This window comes from Hypanus sabinus, unplaced genomic scaffold (genome assembly GCF_030144855.1).
Source record: "Hypanus sabinus isolate sHypSab1 unplaced genomic scaffold, sHypSab1.hap1 scaffold_52, whole genome shotgun sequence".
Taxonomy (NCBI): Eukaryota; Metazoa; Chordata; class Chondrichthyes; order Myliobatiformes; family Dasyatidae; genus Hypanus; species Hypanus sabinus.
This window is the reverse complement of record NW_026781382.1, coordinates 885,945-909,938: the sequence shown is the minus strand read 5'-3', so window position 1 is coordinate 909,938 and position 23,994 is coordinate 885,945. Positions and strand designations below refer to the sequence as shown.

Sequence of the window (23,994 nt, the reverse complement as noted above, 5' to 3'; positions counted from 1 at the left end):
CAGTTTAGTTGTTTCATAACGTGCGGCCTGACTTGCAGAGTTCCTGCGGCATTTTATGTTGGTTTCCTGGGCGAAATATTCTATTTTCACAAAATGATAAACTGCTTCAGTTTATATTGAGCTCATCGAAGAAACTGCTGTAATATAATCATTTGTCCTCGTGCTTCAGAACACGGCTGAAATATTCTCTGTGCATTATCTTTAAAACGCATTTTGCTGCTTTTTATTGTAACAAAATAAAACACCCTTACCATTCCCATCAATATTCTCTTTTAGGCTTTGCATCTCCGCTCCTTGTGTTGACGATGTTTGATCTTCATCGTCTTTCCTGTCGATGGTTTCTTTGCTTTCGTGAACTGGTTGTTTCAAAGTCCATGGCTGAGATTTGGCCGGATATCGATCAGCATCAAGATTTTGCTTGGAACCATTATGAGATTGAGGGCGGTCTTTCTGGTGTTGTTCATTTTCATTTGATGCTTCCGGCGTTATTTCTTGAGGCATGCCAGCGTGTCCTTTAAACCCTACCGGGGAAATTAGAATATCCTGTTAGTTATTCTGCAGGAATGGTAATCATTCGTCTCGTAAGGCATGAAAATCAATCCGGGAAGCATCATTGTAAATAACTTCTGCACGGTTTCTATGGTTACATCATCCTTCCAGTAATAAGACGTCCAAAATTGAGCACGGTACTCCAAGTGGGTTTTGAGCTCGAACCTATATAGCTGCAAAACCACCTCTCGGCTCTATCCCGTTACAGTCTGTTCGGGTCATATTTGGCGATTGACAACAGGAAGTGCGTACTAAATGCCATCTCCACCAGCTGATGACTTTTCTTAAAGTGATCTAAAAAGCGCGACAATGAAAATATTTTAAAAGTCTGCACTTTTGTACAGGTGCTACAATTTTTTTTTTTTACAGTGAGGCTCTTCCAGGTCAAATTTTACCCGTATCTATTTAAAAGGATATTAAATCTCTGAAACAGTAATTATGGATTAATGTACTCTGAGGTTGTTTCGTGACCAATTTCACCCGTATCTATTGAAATGTATTTTAGATCCTTGAAGCACTAACTAAGGATTAATCACACATTTATTATTGTCTGATAGTTTACTTATACGTTCTAAATAGATCTATATTTCTCAACTTGGTAGAGACACTTGTTATGAGGGGATTCTTGGGCTGGGTCACAATTGACCGGGACCACAATCTGTAGGACAGAATATGAACAGGATTCTTGTGTTAACGTCAGTCGCATGACTGATGAAATCCAATGCACCATTTGCCTGAATAACCACAGTCAACCTGCACAGCAGCTTTGAGCGCTCTATGGACTCGGACCTCTTTATCCCTCCGATCCTCCACAAAGTCAAGAGTCGTAGCATCAGTACTATATTCTGCCATCCTATCTGACCTTCGAATTTCAACCTCCTCACACTGGTCAGTGTTGAATTCCATCTGCCAAGTCTCAGCCCACTTTAGAATCGTATCAATATACCGCTGTAAACTCTGACACCGTCCACACTATCCAGTACAGCCCCAACATTTGTGCTGCCAGCGTCTTTACAAGCGAATCTCTCGGCTTCATCATCCAAGTCATTTTTAAAAAAATCTCGAAGAGTAGGAGTAACCGTACACATCCCTGAGGCATACCTCTTGTCACCGAACTCTATGCAGAAGACGACCCGTCCACAACCATTCTTGCCTTCTATTTGCCAGCCTGTTCTGTATCCACAGAGCCATGTCTCCTTGTATCCCAGGCCAGTTTAGTATCTAAGTAAGTCTTGCAGGTCGTACCTTATCAAATACCATGCCGAAATCAGTCTACGGCTCTACCTTCCTCAAAGTGTTTAACCACATCCTCAAAAAATTCAGTCAGGATTGTAAGTGACGACCTGCCTTTGACAAACCCATGCTGACTGTTCCAAATCATATCATGCCTCTGCAAATCGTCAATAATCCTGCCTTTCAGAATCTTCTCCATCAACTTACCAACCACTGATGTCAGACCCATTGGTCTGAAATTTTCCTAGGTAAACTCTGCACATCTTTTGTGAATAAGGGTATAACATTGGGAAACCTCCAATCCTCCGGAAACTCACCCCTCTCCATTGATGATGCAAAGATCATCGTCGGACTTTCAGCAGTCTCCACTCCCTTTTCCCACATTATCCTATGGTACATCCCGTACGAACCCGATGACTTAACAAACTTGATTCTTTCCAAAATCTCCAACATATCTCCCCTAATGTCAGGCTTCAACTCTGCCAGCTGGATGAGCAGCAGCCAGCACAGGTTCTGATCTGAGTACAATAGCACACAAGTTGGACAATGACAGTTTAGTTGTTTCATAACGTGCGGCCTGACTTGCAGAGTTCCTGCGGCATTTTATGTTGGTTTCCTGGGCGAAATATTCTATTTTCACAAAATGATAAACTGCTTCAGTTTATATTGAGCTCATCGAAGAAACTGCTGTAATATAATCATTTGTCCTCGTGCTTCAGAACACGGCTGAAATATTCTCTGTGCATTATCTTTAAAACGCATTTTGCTGCTTTTTATTGTAACAAAATAAAACACCCTTACCATTCCCATCAATATTCTCTTTTAGGCTTTGCATCTCCGCTCCTTGTGTTGACGATGTTTGATCTTCATCGTCTTTCCTGTCGATGGTTTCTTTGCTTTCGTGAACTGGTTGTTTCAAAGTCCATGGCTGAGATTTGGCCGGATATCGATCAGCATCAAGATTTTGCTTGGAACCATTATGAGATTGAGGGCGGTCTTTCTGGTGTTGTTCATTTTCATTTGATGCTTCCGGCGTTATTTCTTGAGGCATGCCAGCGTGTCCTTTAAACCCTACCGGGGAAATTAGAATATCCTGTTAGTTATTCTGCAGGAATGGTAATCATTCGTCTCGTAAGGCATGAAAATCAATCCGGGAAGCATCATTGTAAATAACTTCTGCACGGTTTCTATGGTTACATCATCCTTCCAGTAATAAGACGTCCAAAATTGAGCACGGTACTCCAAGTGGGTTTTGAGCTCGAACCTATATAGCTGCAAAACCACCTCTCGGCTCTATCCCGTTACAGTCTGTTCGGGTCATATTTGGCGATTGACAACAGGAAGTGCGTACTAAATGCCATCTCCACCAGCTGATGACTTTTCTTAAAGTGATCTAAAAAGCGCGACAATGAAAATATTTTAAAAGTCTGCACTTTTGTACAGGTGCTACAATTTTTTTTTTTTACAGTGAGGCTCTTCCAGGTCAAATTTTACCCGTATCTATTTAAAAGGATATTAAATCTCTGAAACAGTAATTATGGATTAATGTACTCTGAGGTTGTTTCGTGACCAATTTCACCCGTATCTATTGAAATGTATTTTAGATCCTTGAAGCACTAACTAAGGATTAATCACACATTTATTATTGTCTGATAGTTTACTTATACGTTCTAAATAGATCTATATTTCTCAACTTGGTAGAGACACTTGTTATGAGGGGATTCTTGGGCTGGGTCACAATTGACCGGGACCACAATCTGTAGGACAGAATATGAACAGGATTCTTGTGTTAACGTCAGTCGCATGACTGATGAAATCCAATGCACCATTTGCCTGAATAACCACAGTCAACCTGCACAGCAGCTTTGAGCGCTCTATGGACTCGGACCTCTTTATCCCTCCGATCCTCCACAAAGTCAAGAGTCGTAGCATCAGTACTATATTCTGCCATCCTATCTGACCTTCGAATTTCAACCTCCTCACACTGGTCAGTGTTGAATTCCATCTGCCAAGTCTCAGCCCACTTTAGAATCGTATCAATATACCGCTGTAAACTCTGACACCGTCCACACTATCCAGTACAGCCCCAACATTTGTGCTGCCAGCGTCTTTACAAGCGAATCTCTCGGCTTCATCATCCAAGTCATTTTTAAAAAAATCTCGAAGAGTAGGAGTAACCGTACACATCCCTGAGGCATACCTCTTGTCACCGAACTCTATGCAGAAGACGACCCGTCCACAACCATTCTTGCCTTCTATTTGCCAGCCTGTTCTGTATCCACAGAGCCATGTCTCCTTGTATCCCAGGCCAGTTTAGTATCTAAGTAAGTCTTGCAGGTCGTACCTTATCAAATACCATGCCGAAATCAGTCTACGGCTCTACCTTCCTCAAAGTGTTTAACCACATCCTCAAAAAATTCAGTCAGGATTGTAAGTGACGACCTGCCTTTGACAAACCCATGCTGACTGTTCCAAATCATATCATGCCTCTGCAAATCGTCAATAATCCTGCCTTTCAGAATCTTCTCCATCAACTTACCAACCACTGATGTCAGACCCATTGGTCTGAAATTTTCCTAGGTAAACTCTGCACATCTTTTGTGAATAAGGGTATAACATTGGGAAACCTCCAATCCTCCGGAAACTCACCCCTCTCCATTGATGATGCAAAGATCATCGTCGGACTTTCAGCAGTCTCCACTCCCTTTTCCCACATTATCCTATGGTACATCCCGTACGAACCCGATGACTTAACAAACTTGATTCTTTCCAAAATCTCCAACATATCTCCCCTAATGTCAGGCTTCAACTCTGCCAGCTGGATGAGCAGCTGCCAGCACTGGTTCTGATCTGAGTACAATAGCACACAAGTTGGACAATGACAGTTTAGTTGTTTCATAACGTGCAGCCTGACTTGCAGAGTTCCTGCGGCATTTTATGTTGGTTTCCTGGGCGAAATATTCTATTTTCACAAAATGATAAACTGCTTCAGTTTATATTGAGCTCATCGAAGTAACTGCTGTAATATAAAAATTTGTCCTCGTGCTTCAGAACACGGCTGAAATATTCTCTGTGCATTATCTTTAAAACGCATTTTGCTGCTTTTTATTGTAACAAAATAAAACACCCTTACCATTCCCATCAATATTCTCTTTTGGGCTTTGCATCTCCGCTCCTTGTGTTGACGATGTTTGATCTTCATCGTCTTTCCTGTCGATGGTTTCTTTGCTTTCGTGAACTGGTTGTTTCAAAGTCCATGGCTGAGATTTGGCCGGATATCGATCAGCATCAAGATTTTGCTTGGAACCATTATGAGATTGAGGGCGGTCTTTCTGGTGTTGTTCATTTTCATTTGATGCTTCCGGCGTTATTTCTTGAGGCATGCCAGCGTGTCCTTTAAACCCTACCGGGGAAATTAGAATATCCTGTTAGTTATTCTGCAGGAATGGTAATCATTCGTCTCGTAAGGCATGAAAATCAATCCGGGAAGCATCATTGTAAATAACATCTGCACGGTTTCTATGGTTACATCATCCTTCCAGTAATAAGACGTCCAAAATTGAGCACGGTACTCCAAGTGGGTTTTGAGCTCGAACCTATATAGCTGCAAAACCACCTCTCGGCTCTATCCCGTTACAGTCTGTTCGGGTCATATTTGGCGATTGACAACAGGAAGTGCGTACTAAATGCCATCTCCACCAGCTGATGACTTTTCTTAAACTGATCTAAAAAGCGCGACAATGAGAATATTTTAAAAGTCTGCACTTTTGTACAGGTGCTACAATTTTGTTTTTTACAGTGAGGCTCTTCCAGGTCAAATTTTACCAGTATCTATTTAAATGGATATTAAATCTCTGAAACAGTAATTATGGATTAATGTACTCTGAGGTTGTTTCGTGACCAATTTCACCCGTATCTATTGAAATGTGTTAGATCCTTGAAGCACTAACTAAGGATTAATCACACATTTATTATTGTCTGATAGTTTACTTATACGTTCTAAATAGATCTATATTTCTCAACTTGGTAGAGACACTTGTTATGAGGGGATTCTTGGGCTGGGTCACAATTGACCGGGACCACAATCTGTAGGACAGAATATGAACAGGATTCTTGTGTTAACGTCAGTCGCATGACTGATGAAATCCAATGCACCATTTGCCTGAATAACCACAGTCAACCTGCACAGCAGCTTTGAGCGCTCTTTGGACTCGGACCTCTTTATCCCTCCGATCCTCCACAAAGTCAAGCGTCGTAGCATCAGTACTATATTCTGCCATCCTATCTGACCTTCGAATTTCAACCTCCTCACACTGGTCAGTGTTGAATTCCATCTGCCAAGTCTCAGCCCACTTTAGAATCGTATCAATATACCGCTGTAAACTCTGACACCGTCCACACTATCCAGTACAGCCCCAACATTTGTGCTGCCAGCGTCTTTACAAGCGAATCTCTCGGCTTCATCATCCAAGTCATTTTTAAAAAAATCTCGAAGAGTAGGAGTAACCGTACACATCCCTGAGGCATACCTCTTGTCACCGAACTCTATGCAGAAGACGACCCGTCCACAACCATTCTTGCCTTCTATTTGCCAGACTGTTCTGTATCCACAGAGCCATGTCTCCTTGTATCCCAAGCCAGTTTAGTATCTAAGTAAGTCTTGCAGGTCGTACCTTATCAAATACCATGCCGAAATCCGTCTACGGCTCTACCTTCCTCAAAGTGTTTAACCACATCCTCAAAAAATTCAGTCAGGATTGTAAGTGACGACCTGCCTTTGACAAACCCATGCTGACTGTTCCAAATCATATCATGCCTCTGCAAATCGTCAATAATCCTGCCTTTCAGAATCTTCTCCATCAACTTACCAACCACTGATGTCAGACCCATTGGTCTGAAATTTTCCTAGGTAAACTCTGCACATCTTTTGTGAATAAGGGTATAACATTGGGAAACCTCCAATCCTCCGGAAACTCACCCCTCTCCATTGATGATGCAAAGATCATCGTCGGACTTTCAGCAGTCTCCACTCCCTTTTCCCACATTATCCTATGGTACATCCCGTACGAACCCGATGACTTAACAAACTTGATTCTTTCCAAAATCTCCAACATATCTCCCCTAATGTCAGGCTTCAACTCTGCCAGCTGGATGAGCAGCAGCCAGCACAGGTTCTGATCTGAGTACAATAGCACACAAGTTGGACAATGACAGTTTAGTTGTTTCATAACGTGCGGCCTGACTTGCAGAGTTCCTGCGGCATTTTATGTTGGTTTCCTGGGCGAAATATTCTATTTTCACAAAATGATAAACTGCTTCAGTTTATATTGAGCTCATCGAAGAAACTGCTGTAATATAATCATTTGTCCTCGTGCTTCAGAACACGGCTGAAATATTCTCTGTGCATTATCTTTAAAACGCATTTTGCTGCTTTTTATTGTAACAAAATAAAACACCCTTACCATTCCCATCAATATTCTCTTTTAGGCTTTGCATCTCCGCTCCTTGTGTTGACGATGTTTGATCTTCATCGTCTTTCCTGTCGATGGTTTCTTTGCTTTCGTGAACTGGTTGTTTCAAAGTCCATGGCTGAGATTTGGCCGGATATCGATCAGCATCAAGATTTTGCTTGGAACCATTATGAGATTGAGGGCGGTCTTTCTGGTGTTGTTCATTTTCATTTGATGCTTCCGGCGTTATTTCTTGAGGCATGCCAGCGTGTCCTTTAAACCCTACCGGGGAAATTAGAATATCCTGTTAGTTATTCTGCAGGAATGGTAATCATTCGTCTCGTAAGGCATGAAAATCAATCCGGGAAGCATCATTGTAAATAACATCTGCACGGTTTCTATGGTTACATCATCCTTCCAGTAATAAGACGTCCAAAATTGAGCACGGTACTCCAAGTGGGTTTTGAGCTCGAACCTATATAGCTGCAAAACCACCTCTCGGCTCTATCCCGTTACAGTCTGTTCGGGTCATATTTGGCGATTGACAACAGGAAGTGCGTACTAAATGCCATCTCCACCAGCTGATGACTTTTCTTAAACTGATCTAAAAAGCGCGACAATGAGAATATTTTAAAAGTCTGCACTTTTGTACAGGTGCTACAATTTTGTTTTTTACAGTGAGGCTCTTCCAGGTCAAATTTTACCCGTATCTATTTAAATGGATATTAAATCTCTGAAACAGTAATTATGGATTAATGTACTCTGAGGTTGTTTCGTGACCAATTTCACCCGTATCTATTGAAATGTATTTTAGATCCTTGAAGCACTAACTAAGGATTAATCACACATTTATTATTGTCTGATAGTTTACTTATACGTTCTAAATAGATCTATATTTCTCAACTTGGTAGAGACACTTGTTATGAGGGGATTCTTGGGCTGGGTCACAATTGACCGGGACCACAATATGTAGGACAGAATATGAACAGGTTTCTTGTGTTAACGTCAGTCGCATGACTGATGAAATCCAATGCACCATTTGCCTGAATAACCACAGTCAACCTGCACAGCAGCTTTGAGCGCTCTATGGACTCGGACCTCTTTATCCCTCCGATCCTCCACAAAGTCAAGAGTCGTAGCATCAGTACTATATTCTGCCATCCTATCTGACCTTCGAATTTCAACCTCCTCACACTGGTCAGTGTTGAATTCCATCTGCCAAGTCTCAGCCCACTTTAGAATCGTATCAATATACCGCTGTAAACTCTGACACCGTCCACACTATCCAGTACAGCCCCAACATTTGTGCTGCCAGCGTCTTTACAAGCGAATCTCTCGGCTTCATCATCCAAGTCATTTTTAATAAAATCTCGAAGAGTAGGAGTAACCGTACACATCCCTGAGTCATACCTCTTGTCACCGAACTCTATGCAGAAGACGACCCGTCCACAACCATTCTTGCCTTCTATTTGCCAGCCTGTTCTGTATCCACAGAGCCATGTCTCCTTGTATCCCAGGCCAGTTTAGTATCTAAGTAAGTCTTGCAGGTCGTACCTTATCAAATACCATGCCGAAATCAGTCTACGGCTCTATCTTCCTCAAAGTGTTTAACCACATCCTCAAAAAATTCAGTCAGGATTGTAAGTGACGACCTGCCTTTGACAAACCCATGCTGACTGTTCCAAATCATATCATGCCTCTGCAAATCGTCAATAATCCTGCCTTTCAGAATCTTCTCCATCAACTTACCAACCACTGATGTCAGACCCATTGGTCTGAAATTTTCCTAGGTAAACTCTGCACATCTTTTGTGAATAAGGGTATAACATTGGGAAACCTCCAATCCTCCGGAAACTCACCCCTCTCCATTGATGATGCAAAGATCATCGTCGGACTTTCAGCAGTCTCCACTCCCTTTTCCCACATTATCCTATGGTACATCCCGTACGAACCCGATGACTTAACAAACTTGATTCTTTCCAAAATCTCCAACATATCTCCCCTAATGTCAGGCTTCAACTCTGCCAGCTGGATGAGCAGCTGCCAGCACAGGTTCTGATCTGAGTACAATAGCACACAAGTTGGACAATGACAGTTTAGTTGTTTCATAACGTGCAGCCTGACTTGCAGAGTTCCTGCGGCATTTTATGTTGGTTTCCTGGGCGAAATATTCTATTTTCACAAAATGATAAACTGCTTCAGTTTATATTGAGCTCATCGAAGTAACTGCTGTAATATAAAAATTTGTCCTCGTGCTTCAGAACACGGCTGAAATATTCTCTGTGCATTATCTTTAAAACGCATTTTGCTGCTTTTTATTGTAACAAAATAAAACACCCTTACCATTCCCATCAATATTCTCTTTTGGGCTTTGCATCTCCGCTCCTTGTGTTGACGATGTTTGATCTTCATCGTCTTTCCTGTCGATGGTTTCTTTGCTTTCGTGAACTGGTTGTTTCAAAGTCCATGGCTGAGATTTGGCCGGATATCGATCAGCATCAAGATTTTGCTTGGAACCATTATGAGATTGAGGGCGGTCTTTCTGGTGTTGTTCATTTTCATTTGATGCTTCCGGCGTTATTTCTTGAGGCATGCCAGCGTGTCCTTTAAACCCTACCGGGGAAATTAGAATATCCTGTTAGTTATTCTGCAGGAATGGTAATCATTCGTCTCGTAAGGCATGAAAATCAATCCGGGAAGCATCATTGTAAATAACTTCTGCACGGTTTCTATGGTTACATCATCCTTCCAGTAATAAGACGTCCAAAATTGAGCACGGTACTCCAAGTGGGTTTTGAGCTCGAACCTATATAGCTGCAAAACCACCTCTCGGCTCTATCCCGTTACAGTCTGTTCGGGTCATATTTGGCGATTGACAACAGGAAGTGCGTACTAAATGCCATCTCCACCAGCTGATGACTTTTCTTAAACTGATCTAAAAAGCGCGACAATGAGAATATTTTAAAAGTCTGCACTTTTGTACAGGTGCTACAATTTTGTTTTTTACAGTGAGGCTCTTCCAGGTCAAATTTTACCCGTATCTATTTAAATGGATATTAAATCTCTGAAACAGTAATTATGGATTAATGTACTCTGAGGTTGTTTCGTGACCAATTTCACCCGTATCTATTGAAATGTATTTTAGATCCTTGAAGCACTAACTAAGGATTAATCACACATTTATTATTGTCTGATAGTTTACTTATACGTTCTAAATAGATCTATATTTCTCAACTTGGTAGAGACACTTGTTATGAGGGGATTCTTGGGCTGGGTCACAATTGACCGGGACCACAATCTGTAGGACAGAATATGAACAGGATTCTTGTGTTAACGTCAGTCGCATGACTGATGAAATCCAATGCACCATTTGCCTGAATAACCACAGTCAACCTGCACAGCAGCTTTGAGCGCTCTATGGACTCGGACCTCTTTATCCCTCCGATCCTCCACAAAGTCAAGAGTCGTAGCATCAGTACTATATTCTGCCATCCTATCTGACCTTCGAATTTCAACCTCCTCACACTGGTCAGTGTTGAATTCCATCTGCCAAGTCTCAGCCCACTTTAGAATCGTATCAATATACCGCTGTAAACTCTGACACCGTCCACACTATCCAGTACAGCCCCAACATTTGTGCTGCCAGCGTCTTTACAAGCGAATCTCTCGGCTTCATCATCCAAGTCATTTTTAAAAAAATCTCGAAGAGTAGGAGTAACCGTACACATCCCTGAGGCATACCTCTTGTCACCGAACTCTATGCAGAAGACGACCCGTCCACAACCATTCTTGCCTTCTATTTGCCAGACTGTTCTGTATCCACAGAGCCATGTCTCCTTGTATCCCAGGCCAGTTTAGTATCTAAGTAAGTCTTGCAGGTCGTACCTTATCAAATACCATGCCGAAATCCGTCTACGGCTCTACCTTCCTCAAAGTGTTTAACCACATCCTCAAAAAATTCAGTCAGGATTGTAAGTGACGACCTGCCTTTGACAAACCCATGCTGACTGTTCCAAATCATATCATGCCTCTGCAAATCGTCAATAATCCTGCCTTTCAGAATCTTCTCCATCAACTTACCAACCACTGATGTCAGACCCATTGGTCTGAAATTTTCCTAGGTAAACTCTGCACATCTTTTGTGAATAAGGGTATAACATTGGGAAACCTCCAATCCTCCGGAAACTCACCCCTCTCCATTGATGATGCAAAGATCATCGTCGGACTTTCAGCAGTCTCCACTCCCTTTTCCCACATTATCCTATGGTACATCCCGTACGAACCCGATGACTTAACAAACTTGATTCTTTCCAAAATCTCCAACATATCTCCCCTAATGTCAGGCTTCAACTCTGCCAGCTGGATGAGCAGCAGCCAGCACAGGTTCTGATCTGAGTACAATAGCACACAAGTTGGACAATGACAGTTTAGTTGTTTCATAACGTGCGGCCTGACTTGCAGAGTTCCTGCGGCATTTTATGTTGGTTTCCTGGGCGAAATATTCTATTTTCACAAAATGATAAACTGCTTCAGTTTATATTGAGCTCATCGAAGAAACTGCTGTAATATAATCATTTGTCCTCGTGCTTCAGAACACGGCTGAAATATTCTCTGTGCATTATCTTTAAAACGCATTTTGCTGCTTTTTATTGTAACAAAATAAAACACCCTTACCATTCCCATCAATATTCTCTTTTAGGCTTTGCATCTCCGCTCCTTGTGTTGACGATGTTTGATCTTCATCGTCTTTCCTGTCGATGGTTTCTTTGCTTTCGTGAACTGGTTGTTTCAAAGTCCATGGCTGAGATTTGGCCGGATATCGATCAGCATCAAGATTTTGCTTGGAACCATTATGAGATTGAGGGCGGTCTTTCTGGTGTTGTTCATTTTCATTTGATGCTTCCGGCGTTATTTCTTGAGGCATGCCAGCGTGTCCTTTAAACCCTACCGGGGAAATTAGAATATCCTGTTAGTTATTCTGCAGGAATGGTAATCATTCGTCTCGTAAGGCATGAAAATCAATCCGGGAAGCATCATTGTAAATAACTTCTGCACGGTTTCTATGGTTACATCATCCTTCCAGTAATAAGACGTCCAAAATTGAGCACGGTACTCCAAGTGGGTTTTGAGCTCGAACCTATATAGCTGCAAAACCACCTCTCGGCTCTATCCCGTTACAGTCTGTTCGGGTCATATTTGGCGATTGACAACAGGAAGTGCGTACTAAATGCCATCTCCACCAGCTGATGACTTTTCTTAAAGTGATCTAAAAAGCGCGACAATGAAAATATTTTAAAAGTCTGCACTTTTGTACAGGTGCTACAATTTTTTTTTTTTACAGTGAGGCTCTTCCAGGTCAAATTTTACCCGTATCTATTTAAAAGGATATTAAATCTCTGAAACAGTAATTATGGATTAATGTACTCTGAGGTTGTTTCGTGACCAATTTCACCCGTATCTATTGAAATGTATTTTAGATCCTTGAAGCACTAACTAAGGATTAATCACACATTTATTATTGTCTGATAGTTTACTTATACGTTCTAAATAGATCTATATTTCTCAACTTGGTAGAGACACTTGTTATGAGGGGATTCTTGGGCTGGGTCACAATTGACCGGGACCACAATCTGTAGGACAGAATATGAACAGGATTCTTGTGTTAACGTCAGTCGCATGACTGATGAAATCCAATGCACCATTTGCCTGAATAACCACAGTCAACCTGCACAGCAGCTTTGAGCGCTCTATGGACTCGGACCTCTTTATCCCTCCGATCCTCCACAAAGTCAAGAGTCGTAGCATCAGTACTATATTCTGCCATCCTATCTGACCTTCGAATTTCAACCTCCTCACACTGGTCAGTGTTGAATTCCATCTGCCAAGTCTCAGACCACTTTAGAATCGTATCAATATACCGCTGTAAACTCTGACACCGTCCACACTATCCAGTACAGCCCCAACATTTGTGCTGCCAGCGTCTTTACAAGCGAATCTCTCGGCTTCATCATCCAAGTCATTTTTAAAAAAATCTCGAAGAGTAGGAGTAACCGTACACATCCCTGAGGCATACCTCTTGTCACCGAACTCTATGCAGAAGACGACCCGTCCACAACCATTCTTGCCTTCTATTTGCCAGCCTGTTCTGTATCCACAGAGCCATGTCTCCTTGTATCCCAGGCCAGTTTAGTATCTAAGTAAGTCTTGCAGGTCGTACCTTATCAAATACCATGCCGAAATCCGTCTACGGCTCTACCTTCCTCAAAGTGTTTAACCACATCCTCAAAAAATTCAGTCAGGATTGTAAGTGACGACCTGCCTTTGACAAACCCATGCTGACTGTTCCAAATCATATCATGCCTCTGCAAATCGTCAATAATCCTGCCTTTCAGAATCTTCTCCATCAACTTACCAACCACTGATGTCAGACCCATTGGTCTGAAATTTTCCTAGGTAAACTCTGCACATCTTTTGTGAATAAGGGTATAACATTGGGAAACCTCCAATCCTCCGGAAACTCACCCCTCTCCATTGATGATGCAAAGATCATCGTCGGACTTTCAGCAGTCTCCACTCCCTTTTCCCACATTATCCTATGGTACATCCCGTACGAACCCGATGACTTAACAAACTTGATTCTTTCCAAAATCTCCAACATATCTCCCCTAATGTCAGGCTTCAACTCTGCCAGCTGGATGAGCAGCTGCCAGCACAGGTTCTGATCTGAGTACAATAGCACACAAGTTGGACAATGACAGTTTAGTTGTTTCATAACGTGCAGCCTGACTTGCAGAGTTCCTGCGGCATTTTATGTTGGTTTCCTGGGCGAAATATTCTATTTTCACAAAATGATAAACTGCTTCAGTTTATATTGAGCTCATCGAAGTAACTGCTGTAATATAAAAATTTGTCCTCGTGCTTCAGAACACGGCTGAAATATTCTCTGTGCATTATCTTTAAAACGCATTTTGCTGCTTTTTATTGTAACAAAATAAAACACCCTTACCATTCCCATCAATATTCTCTTTTGGGCTTTGCATCTCCGCTCCTTGTGTTGACGATGTTTGATCTTCATCGTCTTTCCTGTCGATGGTTTCTTTGCTTTCGTGAACTGGTTGTTTCAAAGTCCATGGCTGAGATTTGGCCGGATATCGATCAGCATCAAGATTTTGCTTGGAACCATTATGAGATTGAGGGCGGTCTTTCTGGTGTTGTTCATTTTCATTTGATGCTTCCGGCGTTATTTCTTGAGGCATGCCAGCGTGTCCTTTAAACCCTACCGGGGAAATTAGAATATCCTGTTAGTTATTCTGCAGGAATGGTAATCATTCGTCTCGTAAGGCATGAAAATCAATCCGGGAAGCATCATTGTAAATAACTTCTGCACGGTTTCTATGGTTACATCATCCTTCCAGTAATAAGACGTCCAAAATTGAGCACGGTACTCCAAGTGGGTTTTGAGCTCGAACCTATATAGCTGCAAAACCACCTCTCGGCTCTATCCCGTTACAGTCTGTTCGGGTCATATTTGGCGATTGACAACAGGAAGTGCGTACTAAATGCCATCTCCACCAGCTGATGACTTTTCTTAAACTGATCTAAAAAGCGCGACAATGAGAATATTTTAAAAGTCTGCACTTTTGTACAGGTGCTACAATTTTGTTTTTTACAGTGAGGCTCTTCCAGGTCAAATTTTACCCGTATCTATTTAAATGGATATTAAATCTCTGAAACAGTAATTATGGATTAATGTACTCTGAGGTTGTTTCGTGACCAATTTCACCCGTATCTATTGAAATGTATTTTAGATCCTTGAAGCACTAACTAAGGATTAATCACACATTTATTATTGTCTGATAGTTTACTTATACGTTCTAAATAGATCTATATTTCTCAACTTGGTAGAGACACTTGTTATGAGGGGATTCTTGGGCTGGGTCACAATTGACCGGGACCACAATCTGTAGGACAGAATATGAACAGGATTCTTGTGTTAACGTCAGTCGCATGACTGATGAAATCCAATGCACCATTTGCCTGAATAACCACAGTCAACCTGCACAGCAGCTTTGAGCGCTCTATGGACTCGGACCTCTTTATCCCTCCGATCCTCCACAAAGTCAAGCGTCGTAGCATCAGTACTATATTCTGCCATCCTATCTGACCTTCGAATTTCAACCTCCTCACACTGGTCAGTGTTGAATTCCATCTGCCAAGTCTCAGCCCACTTTAGAATCGTATCAATATACCGCTGTAAACTCTGACACCGTCCACACTATCCAGTACAGCCCCAACATTTGTGCTGCCAGCGTCTTTACAAGCGAATCTCTCGGCTTCATCATCCAAGTCATTTTTAAAAAAATCTCGAAGAGTAGGAGTAACCGTACACATCCCTGAGGCATACCTCTTGTCACCGAACTCTATGCAGAAGACGACCCGTCCACAACCATTCTTGCCTTCTATTTGCCAGCCTGTTCTGTATCCACAGAGCCATGTCTCCTTGTATCCCAGGCCAGTTTAGTATCTAAGTAAGTCTTGCAGGTCGTACCTTATCAAATACCATGCCGAAATCCGTCTACGGCTCTACCTTCCTCAAAGTGTTTAACCACATCCTCAAAAAATTCAGTCAGGATTGTAAGTGACGACCTGCCTTTGACAAACCCATGCTGACTGTTCCAAATCATATCATGCCTCTGCAAATCGTCAATAATCCTGCCTTTCAGAATCTTCTCCATCAACTTACCAACCACTGATGTCAGACCCATTGGTCTGAAATTTTCCTAGGTAAACTCTGCACATCTTTTGTGAATAAGGGTATAACATTGGGAAACCTCCAATCCTCCGGAAACTCACCCCTCTCCATTGATGATGCAAAGATCATCGTCGGACTTTCAGCAGTCTCCACTCCCTTTTCCCACATTATCCTATGGTACATCCCGTACGAACCCGATGACTTAACAAACTTGATTCTTTCCAAAATCTCCAACATATCTCCCCTAATGTCAGGCTTCAACTCTGACAGCTGGATGAGCAGCTGCCAGCACAGGTTCTGATCTGAGTACAATAGCACACAAGTTGGACAATGACAGTTTAGTTGTTTCATAACGTGCGGCCTGACTTGCAGAGTTCCTGCGGCATTTTATGTTGGTTTCCTGGGCGAAATATTCTATTTTCACAAAATGATAAACTGCTTCAGTTTATATTGAGCTCATCGAAGAAACTGCTGTAATATAAACATTTGTCCTCGTGCTTCAGAACACGGCTGAAATATTCTCTGTGCATTATCTTTAAAACGCATTTTGCTGCTTTTTATTGTAACAAAATAAAACACCCTTACCATTCCCATCAATATTCTCTTTTAGGCTTTGCATCTCCGCTCCTTGTGTTGACGATGTTTGATCTTCATCGTCTTTCCTGTCGATGGTTTCTTTGCTTTCGTGAACTGGTTGTTTCAAAGTCCATGGCTGAGATTTGGCCGGATATCGATCAGCATCAAGATTTTGCTTGGAACCATTATGAGATTGAGGGCGGTCTTTCTGGTGTTGTTCATTTTCATTTGATGCTTCCGGCGTTATTTCTTGAGGCATGCCAGCGTGTCCTTTAAACCCTACCGGGGAAATTAGAATATCCTGTTAGTTATTCTGCAGGAATGGTAATCATTCGTCTCGTAAGGCATGAAAATCAATCCGGGAAGCATCATTGTAAATAACTTCTGCACGGTTTCTATGGTTACATCATCCTTCCAGTAATAAGACGTCCAAAATTGAGCACGGTACTCCAAGTGGGTTTTGAGCTCGAACCTATATAGCTGCAAAACCACCTCTCGGCTCTATCCCGTTACAGTCTGTTCGGGTCATATTTGGCGATTGACAACAGGAAGTGCGTACTAAATGCCATCTCCACCAGCTGATGACTTTTCTTAAACTGATCTAAAAAGCGCGACAATGAGAATATTTTAAAAGTCTGCACTTTTGTACAGGTGCTACAATTTTGTTTTTTACAGTGAGGCTCTTCCAGGTCAAATTTTACCCGTATCTATTTAAATGGATATTAAATCTCTGAAACAGTAATTATGGATTAATGTACTCTGAGGTTGTTTCGTGACCAATTTCACCCGTATCTATTGAAATGTATTTTAGATCCTTGAAGCACTAACTAAGGATTAATCACACATTTATTATTGTCTGATAGTTTACTTATACGTTCTAAATAGATCTATATTTCTCAACTTGGTAGAGACACTTGTTATGAGGGGATTCTTGGGCTGGGTCACAATTGACCGGGACCACAATATGTAGGACAGAATATGAACAGGTTTCTTGTGTTAACGTCAGTCGCATGACTGATGAAATCCAATGCACCATTTGCCTGAATAACCACAGTCAACCTGCACAGCAGCTTTGAGCGCTCTATGGACTCGGACCTCTTTATCCCTCCGATCCTCCACAAAGTCAAGAGTCGTAGCATCAGTACTATATTCTGCCATCCTATCTGACCTTCGAATTTCAACCTCCTCACACTGGTCAGTGTTGAATTCCATCTGCCAAGTCTCAGCCCACTTTAGAATCGTATCAATATACCGCTGTAAACTCTGACACCGTCCACACTATCCAGTACAGCCCCAACATTTGTGCTGCCAGCGTCTTTACAAGCGAATCTCTCGGCTTCATCATCCAAGTCATTTTTAATAAAATCTCGAAGAGTAGGAGTAACCGTACACATCCCTGAGTCATACCTCTTGTCACCGAACTCTATGCAGAAGACGACCCGTCCACAACCATTCTTGCCTTCTATTTGCCAGCCTGTTCTGTATCCACAGAGCCATGTCTCCTTGTATCCCAGGCCAGTTTAGTATCTAAGTAAGTCTTGCAGGTCGTACCTTATCAAATACCATGCCGAAATCAGTCTACGGCTCTATCTTCCTCAAAGTGTTTAACCACATCCTCAAAAAATTCAGTCAGGATTGTAAGTGACGACCTGCCTTTGACAAACCCATGCTGACTGTTCCAAATCATATCATGCCTCTGCAAATCGTCAATAATCCTGCCTTTCAGAATCTTCTCCATCAACTTACCAACCACTGATGTCAGACCCATTGGTCTGAAATTTTCCTAGGTAAACTCTGCACATCTTTTGTGAATAAGGGTATAACATTGGGAAACCTCCAATCCTCCGGAAACTCACCCCTCTCCATTGATGATGCAAAGATCATCGTCGGACTTTCAGCAGTCTCCACTCCCTTTTCCCACATTATCCTATGGTACATCCCGTACGAACCCGATGACTTAACAAACTTGATTCTTTCCAAAATCTCCAACATATCTCCCCTAATGTCAGGCTTCAACTCTGACAGCTGGATGAGCAGCTGCCAGCACAGGTTCTGATCTGAGTACAATAGCACACAAGTTGGACAATGACAGTTTAGTTGTTTCATAACGTGCGGCCTGACTTGCAGAGTTCCTGCGGCATTTTATGTTGGTTTCCTGGGCGAAATATTCTATTTTCACAAAATGATAAACTGCTTCAGTTTATATTGAGCTCATCGAAGAAACTGCTGTAATATAAACATTTGTCCTCGTGCTTCAGAACACGGCTGAAATATTCTCTGTGCATTATCTTTAAAACGCATTTTGCTGCTTTTTATTGTAACAAAATAAAACACCCTTACCATTCCCATCAATATTCTCTTTTAGGCTTTGCATCTCCGCTCCTTGTGTTGACGATGTTTGATCTTCATCGTCTTTCCTGTCGATGGTTTCTTTGCTTTCGTGAACTGGTTGTTTCAAAGTCCATGGCTGAGATTTGGCCGGATATCGATCAGCATCAAGATTTTGCTTGGAACCATTATGAGATTGAGGGCGGTCTTTCTGGTGTTGTTCATTTTCATTTGATGCTTCCGGCGTTATTTCTTGAGGCATGCCAGCGTGTCCTTTAAACCCTACCGGGGAAATTAGAATATCCTGTTAGTTATTCTGCAGGAATGGTAATCATTCGTCTCGTAAGGCATGAAAATCAATCCGGGAAGCATCATTGTAAATAACTTCTGCACGGTTTCTATGGTTACATCATCCTTCCAGTAATAAGACGTCCAAAATTGAGCACGGTACTCCAAGTGGGTTTTGAGCTCGAACCTATATAGCTGCAAAACCACCTCTCGGCTCTATCCCGTTACAGTCTGTTCGGGTCATATTTGGCGATTGACAACAGGAAGTGCGTACTAAATGCCATCTCCACCAGCTGATGACTTTTCTTAAACTGATCTAAAAAGCGCGACAATGAGAATATTTTAAAAGTCTGCACTTTTGTACAGGTGCTACAATTTTGTTTTTTACAGTGAGGCTCTTCCAGGTCAAATTTTACCCGTATCTATTTAAATGGATATTAAATCTCTGAAACAGTAATTATGGATTAATGTACTCTGAGGTTGTTTCGTGACCAATTTCACCCGTATCTATTGAAATGTATTTTAGATCCTTGAAGCACTAACTAAGGATTAATCACACATTTATTATTGTCTGATAGTTTACTTATACGTTCTAAATAGATCTATATTTCTCAACTTGGTAGAGACACTTGTTATGAGGGGATTCTTGGGCTGGGTCACAATTGACCGGGACCACAATATGTAGGACAGAATATGAACAGGTTTCTTGTGTTAACGTCAGTCGCATGACTGATGAAATCCAATGCACCATTTGCCTGAATAACCACAGTCAACCTGCACAGCAGCTTTGAGCGCTCTATGGACTCGGACCTCTTTATCCCTCCGATCCTCCACAAAGTCAAGAGTCGTAGCATCAGTACTATATTCTGCCATCCTATCTGACCTTCGAATTTCAACCTCCTCACACTGGTCAGTGTTGAATTCCATCTGCCAAGTCTCAGCCCACTTTAGAATCGTATCAATATACCGCTGTAAACTCTGACACCGTCCACACTATCCAGTACAGCCCCAACATTTGTGCTGCCAGCGTCTTTACAAGCGAATCTCTCGGCTTCATCATCCAAGTCATTTTTAATAAAATCTCGAAGAGTAGGAGTAACCGTACACATCCCTGAGTCATACCTCTTGTCACCGAACTCTATGCAGAAGACGACCCGTCCACAACCATTCTTGCCTTCTATTTGCCAGCCTGTTCTGTATCCACAGAGCCATGTCTCCTTGTATCCCAGGCCAGTTTAGTATCTAAGTAAGTCTTGCAGGTCGTACCTTATCAAATACCATGCCGAAATCAGTCTACGGCTCTATCTTCCTCAAAGTGTTTAACCACATCCTCAAAAAATTCAGTCAGGATTGTAAGTGACGACCTGCCTTTGACAAACCCATGCTGACTGTTCCAAATCATATCATGCCTCTGCAAATCGTCAATAATCCTGCCTTTCAGAATCTTCTCCATCAACTTACCAACCACTGATGTCAGACCCATTGGTCTGAAATTTTCCTAGGTAAACTCTGCACATCTTTTGTGAATAAGGGTATAACATTGGGAAACCTCCAATCCTCCGGAAACTCACCCCTCTCCATTGATGATGCAAAGATCATCGTCGGACTTTCAGCAGTCTCCACTCCCTTTTCCCACATTATCCTATGGTACATCCCGTACGAACCCGATGACTTAACAAACTTGATTCTTTCCAAAATCTCCAACATATCTCCCCTAATGTCAGGCTTCAACTCTGCCAGCTGGATGAGCAGCTGCCAGCACAGGTTCTGATCTGAGTACAATAGCACACAAGTTGGACAATGACAGTTTAGTTGTTTCATAACGTGCAGCCTGACTTGCAGAGTTCCTGCGGCATTTTATGTTGGTTTCCTGGGCGAAATATTCTATTTTCACAAAATGATAAACTGCTTCAGTTTATATTGAGCTCATCGAAGTAACTGCTGTAATATAAAAATTTGTCCTCGTGCTTCAGAACACGGCTGAAATATTCTCTGTGCATTATCTTTAAAACGCATTTTGCTGCTTTTTATTGTAACAAAATAAAACACCCTTACCATTCCCATCAATATTCTCTTTTGGGCTTTGCATCTCCGCTCCTTGTGTTGACGATGTTTGATCTTCATCGTCTTTCCTGTCGATGGTTTCTTTGCTTTCGTGAACTGGTTGTTTCAAAGTCCATGGCTGAGATTTGGCCGGATATCGATCAGCATCAAGATTTTGCTTGGAACCATTATGAGATTGAGGGCGGACTTTCTGGTGTTGTTCATTTTCATTTGATGCTTCCGGCGTTATTTCTTGAGGCATGCCAGCGTGTCCTTTAAACCCTACCGGGGAAATTAGAATATCCTGTTAGTTATTCTGCAGGAATGGTAATCATTCGTCTCGTAAGGCATGAAAATCAATCCGGGAAGCATCATTGTAAATAACTTCTGCACGGTTTCTATGGTTACATCATCCTTCCAGTAATAAGACGTCCAAAATTGAGCACGGTACTCCAAGTGGGTTTTGAGCTCGAACCTATATAGCTGCAAAACCACCTCTCGGCTCTATCCCGTTACAGTCTGTTCGGGTCATATTTGGCGATTGACAACAGGAAGTGCGTACTAAATGCCATCTCCACCAGCTGATGACTTTTCTTAAACTGATCTAAAAAGCGCGACAATGAGAATATTTTAAAAGTCTGCACTTTTGTACAGGTGCTACAATTTTGTTTTTTACAGTGAGGCTCTTCCAGGTCAAATTTTACCCGTATCTATTTAAATGGATATTAAATCTCTGAAACAGTAATTATGGATTAATGTACTCTGAGGTTGTTTCGTGACCAATTTCACCCGTATCTATTGAAATGTATTTTAGATCCTTGAAGCACTAACTAAGGATTAATCACACATTTATTATTGTCTGATAGTTTACTTATACGTTCTAAATAGATCTATATTTCTCAACTTGGTAGAGACACTTGTTATGAGGGGATTCTTGGGCTGGGTCACAATTGACCGGGACCACAATCTGTAGGACAGAATATGAACAGGTTTCTTGTGTTAACGTCAGTCGCATGACCGATGAAATCCAATGCACCATTTGCCTGAATAACCACAGTCAACCTGCACAGCAGCTTTGAGCGCTCTATGGACTCGGACCTCTTTATCCCTCCGATCCTCCACAAAGTCAAGAGTCGTAGCATCAGTACTATATTCTGCCATCATATCTGACCTTCGAATTTCAACCTCCTCACACTGGTCAGTGTTGAATTCCATCTGCCAAGTCTCAGCCCACTTTAGAATCGTATCAATATACCGCTGTAAACTCTGACACCGTCCACACTATCCAGTACAGCCCCAACATTTGTGCTGCCAGCGTCTTTACAAGCGAATCTCTCGGCTTCATCATCCAAGTCATTTTTAAAAAAATCTCGAAGAGTAGGAGTAACCGTACACATCCCTGAGGCATACCTCTTGTCACCGAACTCTATGCAGAAGACGACCCGTCCACAACCATTCTTGCCTTCTATTTGCCAGCCTGTTCTGTATCCACAGAGCCATGTCTACTTGTATCCCAGGCCAGTTTAGTATCTAAGTAAGTCTTGCAGGTCGTACCTTATCAAATACCATGCCGAAATCCGTCTACGGCTCTACCTTCCTCAAAGTGTTTAACCACATCCTCAAAAAATTCAGTCAGGATTGTAAGTGACGACCTGCCTTTGACAAACCCATGCTGACTGTTCCAAATCATATCATGCCTCTGCAAATCGTCAATAATCCTGCCTTTCAGAATCTTCTCCATCAACTTACCAACCACTGATGTCAGACCCATTGGTCTGAAATTTTCCTAGGTAAACTCTGCACATCTTTTGTGAATAAGGGTATAACATTGGGAAACCTCCAATCCTCCGGAAACTCACCCCTCTCCATTGATGATGCAAAGATCATCGTCGGACTTTCAGCAGTCTCCACTCCCTTTTCCCACATTATCCTATGGTACATCCCGTACGAACCCGATGACTTAACAAACTTGATTCTTTCCAAAATCTCCAACATATCTCCCCTAATGTCAGGCTTCAACTCTGCCAGCTGGATGAGCAGCTGCCAGCACAGGTTCTGATCTGAGTACAATAGCACACAAGTTGGACAATGACAGTTTAGTTGTTTCATAACGTGCGGCCTGACTTGCAGAGTTCCTGCGGCATTTTATGTTGGTTTCCTGGGCGAAATATTCTATTTTCAAAAAATGATAAACTGCTTCAGTTTATATTGAGCTCATCGAAGTAACTGCTGTAATATAAACATTTGTCCTCGTGCTTCAGAACACGGCTGAAATATTCTCTGTGCATTATCTTTAAAACGCATTTTGCTGCTTTTTATTGTAACAAAATAAAACACCCTTACCATTCCCATCAATATTCTCTTTTGGGCTTTGCATCTCCGCTCCTTGTGTTGACGATGTTTGATCTTCATCGACATTCTTGTCGATGGTTTCTTTGCTTTCGTGAACTGGTTGTTTCAAAGTCCATGGCTGAGATTTGGCCTGATATCGATCAGCATCAAGATTTTGCTTGGAACCATTATGAGATTGAGGGCGGTCTTTCTGGTGTTGTTCATTTTCATTTGATGCTCCCCGGTTTATTTCTTGTGGCGAGCCATCGTGTCCTTTGAACTCTATCGGGGAAAGTAGAATATCATGTTAGTTCTACTGCAGGAATGGTGATCACTGCTCTCATAAGGCATGGAAATCAATCCAGGAAGCATCATTGTATATAACCTCTGCTCTGTTTCGATGGTTACAGCATCTTTCCTGTAATAATATGTCCAACATTGAGC

The 23,994-nt window shown here is 41.9% G+C and overlaps 1 protein-coding gene across 1 annotated transcript in view; it reads right to left on the bottom strand.

The window, feature by feature from the left end:
- Positions 1-23,994, bottom strand: part of LOC132389263 (uncharacterized) — a 136,751-nt gene that overhangs the window by 32,606 nt on the left and 80,151 nt on the right. The window contains exons 8-18 of the mRNA XM_059961758.1: positions 23,563-23,832; positions 21,232-21,501; positions 18,901-19,170; positions 16,570-16,839; positions 14,239-14,508; positions 11,907-12,176; positions 9,576-9,845; positions 7,245-7,514; positions 4,916-5,185; positions 2,584-2,853; positions 252-521 (exon numbers count right to left, since the gene is read on the bottom strand). Coding sequence (XP_059817741.1) covers positions 252-521; positions 2,584-2,853; positions 4,916-5,185; positions 7,245-7,514; positions 9,576-9,845; positions 11,907-12,176; positions 14,239-14,508; positions 16,570-16,839; positions 18,901-19,170; positions 21,232-21,501; positions 23,563-23,832 — 2,970 coding nt within the window. The remainder of the gene's footprint in view (positions 1-251; positions 522-2,583; positions 2,854-4,915; positions 5,186-7,244; positions 7,515-9,575; positions 9,846-11,906; positions 12,177-14,238; positions 14,509-16,569; positions 16,840-18,900; positions 19,171-21,231; positions 21,502-23,562; positions 23,833-23,994) is intronic.